Genomic DNA, 12,761 nt, shown 5'->3' on the forward strand with positions numbered 1-12,761 from the left:
ACACTGTAAAATATTGTATCATACTCTATAACAGTGTTTCTCAACCCTCTCCTGGAGTACCCCCTGCCCTGCATGTTTTAGATCTCTCCCTGCTCCAACACAGCTGATTCAAATGATCAGTTTGTTATTAAGCAGCTTCAGGAGTTCATAACAAGTTGATCATTTGAATCAGCTGTGTTGAAGCAGGGAGAGATTTAAAACATGCAGGGCAGGGGGTACTCCAGGAGAGGGTTGAGAAACACTGCTCTATAATACTGCATAGCACTGGATTTCACTCTGTAATACTGTATGATACTGTATCATGCTCTACCATACTCTGCTATACTGTTTAAGACTGTATTAATACTGTGTTATACTCTATAATGCTGCATAACACTGCATTCAACTCGATAACACTACTACGTCATGATGTACCATAATCTGCAATGCTGCATAACACCAAATTAGACTGCACACCACTGTATGTTACAATATCATGCTGTACCATACTCTTCAATGCCGTATGCTACTGTATCACACTGTAACACATTCAACAATACTGTATAATACCGGATTAAACTCAACAACACTGTATGATACAATATCATTGTGTATAACACTGTACCATGTCCCGACCCCCCTCAACAACATACAGATCCTATTGATATTCTGGGGCTTTGGAATATGTTGGGAGTCCTAGAAGCAAAGTCAGCATTGTGTCAGAGTCTTGGATGGGAAAACCGCTGGGTTCCTGCTGCTGTTATGTTTATACTGTTCTTTGGTCTCTTTTATTATTGTGTGTAATGTAGTCACTGTTCGAGCGTCAGGGAATGGTTGCACATGGTGGACTGGCCCCTAGCTTGGAGAAGGCTCATATACAGCTGCCAAAAGGAATGTCCAGGACCAAGTCTTTTGGTAATTGATATTTTTCCCCTTGTTTTTGCTGCTGTCTTAACATTTGATTTTTCCATCAATGCATGATGGAGATTGTTTAGAGAGATTGTCTAGAGATTGTCTAGCTTAATTTCTAGAGTCTTCAAAGTCCAGTGTGCTCTGAAGTGACCCATGGTGTTTTCAGTAGTGGCATCAGTTTCAGTCAGCTTAAAGGACAATGATGACCTGATGTGCCACATGTCTTCTTTGTTATACTGTCGGGTTCTGACTGAGTAGTTAGTTTGTGGATCAGTGGGGTGTCCGAGGATCCTTCTTTTCCTAATGCAATTCATATTTGCTAGGGGCAACAGAAGAGGACAGGTTATCGGCTTTGGTGGGAGAAGCAAGGTTTCCAAGGAGTTCGTCGATGACAGACAGCCTCAGAGACAGTCACAGCATCCCTCCCCCTCCCCAAACCGCACCTCCTCCGCCCCCATCCCCTTACTACCAGGACACGGGTCTGCCCCCGGCTTTCTGCCCCCCGCCCCCTCCGGGGCGGGCCCACGATCAGAGCCGCTCCAGCTTTAAGCCCGGTGTCGAGGCCAAGGTGCACGGTCTGACGCAGGTGGTGGGCGGGGCGGAAATGTACGAGCCGCCTCGGCCCTCGGCCCATGCCGAGCGGCAGAAGAAGGCCCGCTCCATGATCATCCTCCAGGACTCCTCCCACCTGCCCGTGGAGCCCACCGACATCCCGCGGCTCGGGCCCTCCTCCACGCCCCCGGAGAAGATCAAGCGGAAAGGCAGGGTCATCGACAACCCCTACGCCAACGTGGGCCAGTTCAGCATCGGCCTCTACACCCCCACCAAGCCCCAGCGCAAGAAGAGCCCGCTGGTGAAGCAGCTGCAGGTGGAGGATGCGCAGGAGAGGGCGTCGCTGGCCCTGGCCTCGGCCCACGCCAGGGAGCACTCCCCGACGGGCCGCATCCCCCACACGAGCCGGGCCGAGTACTACCAGCAGCAGCTTCTGCAGGACCGTGCCCGGGCGCAGGCGGAGGAGGGGAAAGGCCCCGTCACCACCACCATCCTGGGGGCCGTGAGGGACCGGGAGAGGCGGCTGCAGGAGAGGAGGAAATCCACAGTCTTCCTGTCGGTGGGCACCATGGAGGGCAGTGCCACCGCCCCCGAGATGCCCTCCCTGACGCAGTCCCGCTCCATCGACGAGCGGCTGCTCAGTAGGGAGCTGGGCCAGCTGCCGCCCCCCGCCCCCGCGCTCCGCCCCTCCCTGGGCGGGACCACCTTCATCCACCCCCTGACCGGGAAGCCCCTGGACCCCAACTCGCCGTTGGCACTTGCGCTGGCCGCAAGGGAGCGAGCGCTGACGTCCCAGAGCCAGTCGCCCGCTGGCAGCCCGGAGTCCAGGACTAAGCACGAGTCGCCAGGGCCTTTGTTCGTGGACACCCAGACCAAAGAGGCGGAGCGATCGGAGGCGGAGGGCGAACTGATGACTCCGGCCTATTCCCCGGGAGCTAAGGGAAGCTACGGACCCGCCACAGGTGTGTCGGCGGCGTCCCCCAAGAGCCAGTGGGGGAGCCCGACGGCCCTTCACAAAGACATGGAGACCAGGATGGAAAAGAAGGAGGAGAGGAAGCAGGAGGACAAGAAGAGCATGATCATCAGCATCATGGACACTTCTCAGCAGAAGACCGCTGGCCTTATCATGGTCCATGCGACGAGCAACGGGCAAGCAGTGGAGCTGGGTCTGGAGGAGCCCTCCGTGTCACCCGCGGGGACGCCGACCGAACCCGCCAAGCCCACCCTGGCCGAGATTAAGCGCGGCCAGTCGCCCAGCCCCGAGGCCACGGCCGGCCCGCCACAGGCTGGCCCAGCGGGCGAGAAGACGCTGGCCCAGGGCAGCTCGGAGGAGGACGTGGAGCCCTACACGGTCACCCTCCCGCCCGCCCTGCTGTCCTCCAGCGACGAGGAGACGCGGGAGGAGCTCCGAAAGATCGGGGTGGTGCCGCCGCCGGATGAGTTCGCCAACGGCCTGCTGGTGACGTCGGCGGGTGTGCCCGTCCCCCAGCTGGCTAAACTGGCCGCGCCTTCCGCCTCAACCCAAGCAGCAGCAGCAGCAGCAGCAGCAGCACACCCTCCGGCTAGTGGAACACCCTCAGGGAAGCCTTCAGACACCCACCTGGTGCCCGAGTCTGCAGCCGACTCAGGGGTGGAGGAGGTCGACGTCCGCAGCTCCAGTGACCACCACCTGGAGACCACGAGCACCATCTCCACCGTCTCCAGCATGTCCACCCTGTCGTCGGAGAGCGGCGAGCCCATGGACACCTACAGCTCCTACGCCGATGGGCAGACTTTTATACTCGACAAGCCGCCAGTGCCTCCAAAGCCAAAACTCAAGTCCCAGCTCAGCAAGGGGCCGGTGACCTTCAGGGACCCTCTATTGAAGCAGTCCTCGGATAGCGAGCTCCTCTCCCAGCAACACGCGGCTGCGCTGGCCGCCGCCGCCGGCGCCGGCCGACCCCGCTACCTCTTCCAGAGAAGGTCCAAGCTTTGGGGGGACCCCGTGGAGACGCGGCCGCCGCCGGGGCCCGAGGACGGCAAGCCCACTGTGATCGGGGAGCTGAGCTCCAGGCTCCAACAGCTCAACAAGGACACACGCTCCCTGGGGGAGGAGCCCATCGGAGCCTCGCTCGACCCCGGGAGGAAGTCTCCTGTGGCAGGAGCAAGGTAAGAGGAGCATATTCGCATCCATGCCCGCCTTACCCCCAGTCTGTGAGAATTGTGGGAACATGAATAATTTACCACTATCCGCATAAGTTCAGCATTGCTGAATGCCACCAAAGGCCTACTTCATTGTTTCTGTCCTCAGCCCTTGACCAGTGTTTTCTATTTCATGGCTAAGGGCCAAATGTCTTTTTTGCAGCTGTATTGTGGTTATTTCTGACTACACATATCAGACAAAACAATACCTTTGGAGGTTTTATATGACAGAGTCAATTATAGTCAGCTATAGTCAGTTATTACTATAAATGTAAAGGTTACAGAGAAGGCAGTGCATCATAATGGTTGCTCAAAGACATGTTATGTCAGTTATTTATAGTGCCATGACATTTTATTGGTGCTGTGAATTGAGTATTGATGAAGTGTTATGAATGCCTAGTCTGATTTAGCACTTAATGATCATAGCTGTCTACATGAGAAACAATTTTCTCAGCATTAGTTACTGGTTTTTCCTTGTAATTGTAAAAGATTTTTATTGCTTCCTTATATAACGTTGTGTCTTGTGCTTAAGTTAAATTCGATTGCATATTTCTGTAGAATATGAAGCCAGAGAAGGTTCTAGCATTTTGAGTGATATTTAGAGTAGCGATACGACACCAGTTGTATATTTCCCCCATTTCTGGTGTTATTGTTATTATCTCAGGAGTCGATGCTGCTTCTATCCCCAGAACAATATTAAACATTCATATACAGCTAGCTTTTAGATGGTTGAAAGCTCACAGTGTCCACAGTTTTTGTAATATATCATTTTTAAAAAAGCTGTTGTAGGGTAAATCATTTTGCACATCACTAATCAATATGGGAGACAGCTGAATACTGTGTTTTTTCACAGAAGGCTCCTAGGATATTTGATTGGGGTTTGTTTGATTGGGGTTTCAAGACCCAACCTTTGATCAGAGAAACATCATCCTCTTTAAATCCCGCGAGTGATGAGGACTGGTGCTCCCAGTCATCTGCTGTGTGGTTTTAGAAGTGGCTATGGTTGAGGTTTACAAAGGGGTATTTTGAAGCAGAGTGCATTGAGGTGATCCCAGTATCAGAGATGTCTCTGCTTGGTTGTTTGATAAGAAGAAGGTGTGGTGGACACATGTTAGGAAGCAGGTATTAATACTTAGGTGGGAAAGAATGATTAAAACATCTAGAGGAATTCACAGCTGAGATCAACATACTAGAAAAAAAACTTCAAACTATATCAAAGGAGTAGTGATGAGGGCACTGTGTTTCAGGAAGTGGGTTGAGTGTCCGTGCACTATCAATGACTTACTTGTTTCACCCAAGTATTTTTATGTGAGGCAGGTCATACCAGTCAGTGATTGGCAGCACAGGAAAATTCCACCCACTACAAGGTTCACAAATCCTCAGCCTCCCATAAGTACTGTCGAATTCAGTTACATTGGGTTCCCTCACAGATTTTAGATGTTCATACCCTGTACACTGGACCAGCAGTCTAACTGTAATACATCTAAATTACAGAAATGACATTATGTTTATAACAACTACATTATAGTTTTTAATAAGATTGGAATTAGTATTTTTCTGATCTATTTAGTACAGGCCCAGGGTATATTAGCTAATATGTGGTTTGTTTTGTTTCAAAAGTAGAGGAATCCAACAATGTCTTCAATCCAGCCAGCTGCAGTGGTAAGTAGTCTCTGAGCTCAGTGCAACACATCTGGCTGGGCTAATGCAATCACAGTAGTCTCCTAGATTCTTCAACCAAACCTTGTTTGCAGTCCCCTTTTCGTAATCTCAGGACACTCGTGTGTTGGTGTCTTTGGTCTTTCTGGTCTTTAAGTAAGTAAATATGTTGGTTTTAATGAGTTAAAGATTTAGAGCAGTTGGAGCTGGTAGAACCATGTTGAGTTGTTCGATGAGCAGTTCTTTATCTGAATAAACCTTTTAGAATCTGTTCTTTTTATAATAAAGTACTTTGTGTTCCTTCAGAAATGACAAGGAAAATGAAAAAGTATACCTCAAGATTTTAGCTCCTATGGTGAATGTGAATTTAAACTTTCTTATGAAAATAACCTGTTTAAATTTTCTTTTTGATTTTCTTTCATTTTTGTTTTGCGAAAGACTATTGAGTCAAATATTACCTTGTCTCCATCCTTTTCATTGCCAAAAAGTTGTGTTATCAGCTTGCCGTAATCACTCCTGGGCTGTGTTCCACATTGAATACTAGCATACCTGCTGCATCGCATTGAAATGCAAATACATGGAATTTTGGAATGTACTGGAATGATACATGTATTTATAAATTTAAAGGTCATGACATGGTGATAACAAAAAGTACATCCCTAATCTTACCGTTTTTTGGATATTGCGAACTTACATACTTGGTGGCACATACTTGGTAGTATCTCCAATTCCTGTTGGAATGAGATGAGTCCTGTCCTGCATTCCAATATAAACCAGGAAATACCAGTGCACCGGGAAATAGGTTCACCAAGTTGAGTTTTTTTATATATATTTGAACTTTACCAAGATGACCAATTTTACAATTAATCTTGGCGCTGAAACACATGATCTAAGCAAGTTATCAAACAATTTTATGAAATCTCGGATGGCGTTCATTAATCCTGTTTTGAAGTTTTTTCTTTCAAAGACTAGTACACATTACATAATCATAAGCACCTATCATGAAGGGAACCGAAGCCTTGTGTGGCCAGAGTTAAGAATTTCTATATATATATAAGAGAATAAAGAAAAATCAGTGGTACCAATTACACAATGTTGTTAGGTAATTGCACTGAAAGGTGTTTCATAAATGGAAGCAATCAGGCGTATGTGCCCACAGTGGGTCTGAAGCACAAACAAGGTGACAGGGCTTAGAGCCAATAATCCACTGGCATGAATACCGGGTAAAAAAAATATCATTTTTCTTAGAAACCACTCCTACAGTTTTTGTGGAAATTATCATAATTCATCACCCGGGAAAGTATCTTGGTAGTGCAAAATGATTATTTATTTAGGAAATTTTTTAAATGTTGGCCCATGTTAAATGCCAGTACAGAACACTCTGGCTGTCTGCTCTGGCTTTCCTGTTTCAACTTTTGTCAACTATGCACTTGAAGGTGTTCATGCCTCAAATTACATGAAGAAGGTAAGCATACAAGTGTGTATGTTTACCGTGTTAACAATTGTCATTAAAAAGCTTCTGAAATAGTTTTACAAATGAGGCATAGCAAAGGTGAAGTGTAACCAAGTTCTTGGAAATATTAGAAGCAACAGTATGTGTAAAACCCCTTGGAATCATGCCTAAATGTTGTGTTCTCAAGTGTGGAACCAGCTTCACCCAGTCAGTCCGTAGCCAATCAGACCGTTGATTTCCTTTGTGATGTCATTTGTCTCAGTCACATGCATTAAGAGGTGGACCTGGGATATGTTATCACTCCCTGATTCAGTCTTACAGCCAAATCTACAATCACTCCACTTGGGAGGAGCAGGATCATTTGGTCGTGCAAAGTATAGTGAGTGTGATAATTTGCACACCAATGCCTTCCAGCATCGTTAATCAGTTGTTTCACTTCCTATATCGTTTTAAATGACAGTTCCAGCACAGCTTGCCTATTCTAATGCAAACGGCTGTTAGCCTCACCAGCTGTATATTTTCGGCACGTGCTGCTCTCACTCACCCTTGACAAACCCATCTCACAGCTTTGCCTGTTTTTGACATTCACGGTTTGTTTTTGCCCTTCTGCCCATTGTTTTCCTTTCTGCTGTGAGTGGCGCTTGCTCCCAAGCGCTGATAGCTCCTTTCCACCTGTGTACAACACACCTCAATCTAACAGATAATAGTTGTGGCCAGATAGGAAATAGAAAAGAGAAAACGTCTACACCACATTTGGATCAAATGGCACTGGATCCATTCCTCCACATAAAATGAGCACGTTCATACTCATAACAATATTTACTTTAACATGATTTATCACATTCCTCCATTATAAATGACTTCCCCTGCCAGTCTCCACTGACCTATTGATCTGTTAGTGCATTGTTACAACGTTAATTGTCTGCCAGAAGCCTTTGGTTGGATGAGCTGCATATCTTACATTTTACAGATTAACTTGATACAGTTTTACATATTTTCCACTGAATTTTCCATGTACAGCTGGGCATTGAGAGAAACCATTCAGGTTATGTGCATTCCTTAAGGGAGCAAGAGCAGCACCTCGCATGTGATTACAGTCTGCAGCCCTTACAGGTTACAGTTCCAGGTCTCACCATTAACTCAGACTTGCCACCTCCCAAAAGACAAGTGGGAACACTTGCTGTCCACTTGAGTTACTCATTTTTTTCATGGATGTATGTTTCACTGTGCTGAAGGTATGAGCCGTGTGCTCGTTTGCGTTCTCTCACGGAACACGGTGCCAATGTTCTCTCTCATTGCCTCTCTCTCTCTCTCTGCTCACCCTGCATGTCACTGCCACTGTGTCTAGAACTGAGTCAGGCCCCCCTGGAAGGCGGGAGAGCTGTGTAAGTGAGCATGGACGTCTCATCTCAGTCCTCACGTCTGCCCTCATTTAAATACCCCCAGCCCCCTCAAGCCCACCCAAACTGCCCCTTCACCTTCCCTGTTTGCATTCTTGCCCTCCCGTACGCCTGTCACGTTGGCTGCTCTGTACCTGAAAAACCCACTCCTTGCCTGTAGAATGCCAGGAATAGATAGGCGTCTGCCATTTCCCCAGAGCAGGGCGGAATACGGCACAGCTGAGAGGTACAGCAATGAACCCAGGAGGAGGAAACACACTTTAACAGAGACTCAGAATCCCTGTTTTAAAGTTAGGCCAATGGATCACAGAGGCTCAGAGGCACAGGATGTTAGGGGTGTCATTTAATTAAGTTGGGAGCTCATTTTCTGAAACATGATGTTCTAAAAATCTATTGTTTCCCTTTTTTAATCATTCCCTTTTTATTATCTCAGAGTCTGGGAGATAATTACTGGTCTTTTCACTTCACCATTTCTTCAGTGTAAACACTGCCATGAATGTGCAATAAAAATGTTATTTTTGTACATGGCCGGGTTTAGAATGACTGATTCTGTTTTATGAATTTATTTTGATTGATAAGAATAAAATCCCAACCCCGGACAGCAACTAGCTTGTTAAAAATATATACGTATTGTATATAAATAGAGTTCAATTTGTCTTTCATTTCACATTGTTTGAATGAAATGTCAGCAGCCTTGATTTCAGGTGTGCAGATTGCAAAAGCGCTTTAGTACTGGGGTTCAAATAATTTAACTCTTCAACTTTTCAAAATAAGCTTTTCAGGATTAAACATATTGAAAAATTGAAGCCAGCAACATTTATTAATTTGACAGCAGGTACAGCTTGAATCCTTGGTAGTGCAGTTTAGCCAGCTTTTGCTAATACCAGAGTAATGTTAGTGTTTAAATCAGATGGGCAGCATTATTTTCTCAATACTAATAATTCCTGATTTAATACACAACCCTTCCCCTTTTCCACCATTATATTCTAATGCCATAATTGGCTAATTATAAACAAAATACATCATTCATCATACAGGAGTCAGTGAATGGCAGACTGTTAAACAGTATTGCTTCTCTCCAGTGGTCTTTCTGTGTCTTAGCATCTGAATACCTGCCGGGAAGACAATTTTATTGCATGTCTGTGAGAGAGAACATTATGTGGCTTTTTTCCCCCTGTCAGTAGTGTTTTTATTGTGGTGCTGTCACTCTCAGCCGCTTGATAGGTTTCGTTTCAAAAATGAATTAAAACATCAAGCTGTTGTTTGAGTCATTCTGCCTCTTCAGGGCTGGGAAGACTCCCTGCTCCCAAAATCCCTCAGCTTGGAGGAGATCTGGTTAATGAAATGGAAGTCAACTTGGGTCAGCAGTGTGGATCCTGCTATAATGATACCGTTAGCATATGCACCATTTTAGTTACTAGACAGGGTTGGGCTTGCACTGTACAGTTAATAACATTATTCATTTGCTTTGTAAATGCCCTTGCCCAGGGTACTTTGCACAGCTTACTCTAAAAATTGTCCATTTATACAGGAATGCTCAACATGCTATCCATTTAAACAGCGTTTCTGGATATTGAGTTAATTCAGGTTCAGTAACTCATTTCGGAGTTGCAGGAGCACCATCCTCTATTGCATTCGAATCTGCAACATGGTTCCAAGTCCCCTTTTTAACTCTAATGCCACAAAGCTACCCACACCAGTAGCCAGGCTTCCGTACAGAATGCCTTAACCAGGCGGGGAGGGGAATGAAGGAGTGGATTCCCTCTGCAGGAGATGAACTCCTGCCACAGTCTCTCAGGCCCCTGAGAAAGACTGATTCATAGCACTTAAAGTGATTGCTTTCACCGAGCAGCTGGGAGCAAGTCTTTATGATGCGTCAGGTTCTGCAGGAGAGTGCTGGGTATGGTTCTAATTGTGGACTCCTTATGGTTTTTTGCTTGTGTTGTACTCTACCTCGCTTGTAAGTTGCTTTGGATAAAAGCGTCTGCCAAATGAATAAATGTAAAATGTAAATGTTTGCTGAGAGATGCTGTATCTCAGGAGTCGGGTGCCCACGGGGGGAAAAAACAGGAGGAAATCAATATCCCTTGCATCAGAGATGTGCTCTTCAAGTTTGTCGTACAATGCTAGATCCTCCCTCTACTCAGCTGCAATAGTTACTTACAAAGTCCTTCCCTCTGTGTGCCAGGATCAAATACAGTAATGCTTAGTGCATGCTAACAAATTATCAGTGGGTTTACCCTGTCTTTGCAATGCCTTTGTTGAGCTAAATTATTTCCCAAGTGTCACTGTCTTTGTGACACAGCTGTGCAGGGTAGATGTCACCCATGAGGAAAATGCCGTTGATTTCCTGCTGTCTGTCTGTCTGATTGATTGGTCCCAGAGTGGGGGACGGCTCCAATTCGTCACATTGTGCCTAACCAGCTTATAGCTGCGTGTGCCCTGCCCTACCTGGGCCTGTCGCGGTGCCTCTGAAGGTCGCATGACTGTTCGGCTCCCCATAAGTAACCTGCCCCTTCTCTGTCTGTCTCCCCACCTCAGACTTTTCAGCAGCTTAGGAGAGCTCCACACCATTTCCCAGAGAAGCTACGGCACCACGTACACCATCCGGCCGGGCAGCCGGTACCCCGTGACCCGCCGGACGCCCAGCCCGGGCAAAGGCTCCCCCGACAGGACGGACCCGCTGGGGCCCATCCGCGGCTACGGCCTGGCCACCTCCCCCACGGCGCCGCCCACCATCCTCAAGTCGTCCAGCCTGAGCATCCCGCACGAGCCCAAGGAGGTGCGCTTCGTCATGCGCAGCGCCAGCGCCCGGAGCCGCTCGCCCTCGCCGTCGCCCTCGCCCAGCCTGGGCTCGCCGCTGCTCACGCTGCGGCCCTTCCACCAGAAGCCCCTGCACATGTGGAACAAGTACGACGTGGGCGACTGGCTGGAGAGCATCAACCTGGGCGAGCACCGCGACCGCTTCCAGGACCACGAGATCGAGGGTTCCCACCTGCCGGCGCTCACCAAGGACGACTTCGCCGAGCTGGGGGTGACGCGCGTGGGCCACCGCATGAACATCGAGCGCGCTCTCAAACAACTGCTGGAGAGTTGACCCCAACCCTCACCCCCCAGCCCCTGACAGCCCTGACCCCCTCTTTAGTACCACCCCCCCCCACATTTTCCTTCCTTTTGATCTTTCACATTGAATTACCATATTTTTACTCTCCGTACTGCATTGCACTGAATGGAAGAGAGAAGAATAAGCCATTTGCATTTTCACTGGCCCCGCCCCCGACCCCACCCTTTCACTCAGCCAGCAGCCAGTCATCCAGCCCATCTTCTCAGAGTGACATCACCCCTCTACAAATGTTGCATGAGTCCACCAAGCTCCCATTTGGTAATGTTAGGTGTTGCAACCCCCCTTCCTGAACACCCCAACCCCAAAATCTCATCGTTCTCCAAATGGTTTTCAGTTTGAATAGAAGGGAAGAATCGCGCTTGACAAAAAAGGAAAGCTCTGTTGCCTTTCAAAATATTTTTCAAGGATCAAAAATGACGAACTCAACAAAAAGAGACCATTTTCCTCAGTGAGGAATTTTGGAAGCCTCACACAATGGGATTTTTTGAATAGAGCGTTTTATGCTGACTCCTTGGGGGGTAAGACCAGAGCGCTGCATTGAGACACACTTTGTCACTCTAAGATCTTTTTATTGACTGTGGCATCGGCTACGTTAGAAGAATGTTTAACCAACATAAGTGGCTTTTTTCATAATCACTTTTTCAGTTTGGGAAGACTTGTTTTCCAAAGGGAATATTCCATAGATATAATATACATATTTAGAGAACAGCTCTACATAAAAAGAAATAAATTCAATAAAGTCAATAAGCAAGCATCCATCTCATATGATTAAATGGTCATTTAAACTGATGGTATAGAGGAACATTTTTTAAAATTATTCCACCAATAATTAACTCGTGTTTTTACGGTTATATATATATACATATATATATATATATTTGAAAGAAAAAAGTATATCTATATAAACTATGTAAATATACAATTTTGTTATAATTTTACTAAAGCTGTATATGATATTATATAAAAAGAACACTGTTGAAAATTCATCTTCCTTATGGTGACCTTTTTTTTTAACGTAGCATGGGATGAAGTCACATAACTCTGTCAGTCCTGGTCTGGGGGTTTTGTGCTGGCATTGTATCGACGCGGTCTTCCGTCTACAGAGAGGGTCCCCTCCAAAAGAATAAAGCCCTGTTTGTGCCACCTCCCCTCCCTGCACCCGCCCTGCCCTGCCCTCTGCCACACCCCCAGGGCAACCAACAGCGATGCCCCTTTTCAAGTGCGTGGAATGTCTGCCGTGAGAGGCGGGCGCTACTCATTTCAGCTTAGTCCCCATAACGCTGTCTCCATGGCCAGCTTCAGTGAAGGAATGGATGGCTGTGGGAAATGGCAGGATTGTTGCATCTTGACTGAAATCTGCACTAGATTCCTCTTCTCAGCACAGAACACCTCTCCTCCCCTTCCAGCTTTTCCTCGAGCAGCACCACTCTGCCACGGGGTAGCTCTAAACGCTCGGGCACACAGGAACACGAGCGCGGCAATAAAGGGACACTGGGGGGTG

General features: G+C 47.2%; 1 protein-coding gene across 3 annotated transcripts in view; it reads left to right on the plus strand.

Annotated features, from left to right (window-relative positions):
- LOC118770124 (SH3 and multiple ankyrin repeat domains protein 3-like) overlaps positions 1–12,008 on the plus strand; it is a 289,110-nt gene extending 277,102 nt beyond the window's left edge. For 2 of the 3 annotated variants that reach the window (XM_036517579.1, XM_036517581.1), the window contains 3 exons: positions 789–894; positions 1,215–3,591; positions 10,678–12,008. In XM_036517579.1, the coding sequence (XP_036373472.1) occupies positions 789–894; positions 1,215–3,591; positions 10,678–11,233 (3,039 nt within the window). In that variant the 3' untranslated portion in view covers positions 11,234–12,008. The remainder of the gene's footprint in view (positions 1–788; positions 895–1,214; positions 3,592–10,677) is intronic. The other variant, XM_036517580.1, reaches the window with a different exon arrangement.
- The last annotated feature ends 753 nt before the right edge of the window (positions 12,009–12,761 follow it).

Source organism: Megalops cyprinoides, chromosome 23 (assembly GCF_013368585.1).
Source record: "Megalops cyprinoides isolate fMegCyp1 chromosome 23, fMegCyp1.pri, whole genome shotgun sequence".
NCBI lineage: Eukaryota > Metazoa > Chordata > Actinopteri > Elopiformes > Megalopidae > Megalops > Megalops cyprinoides.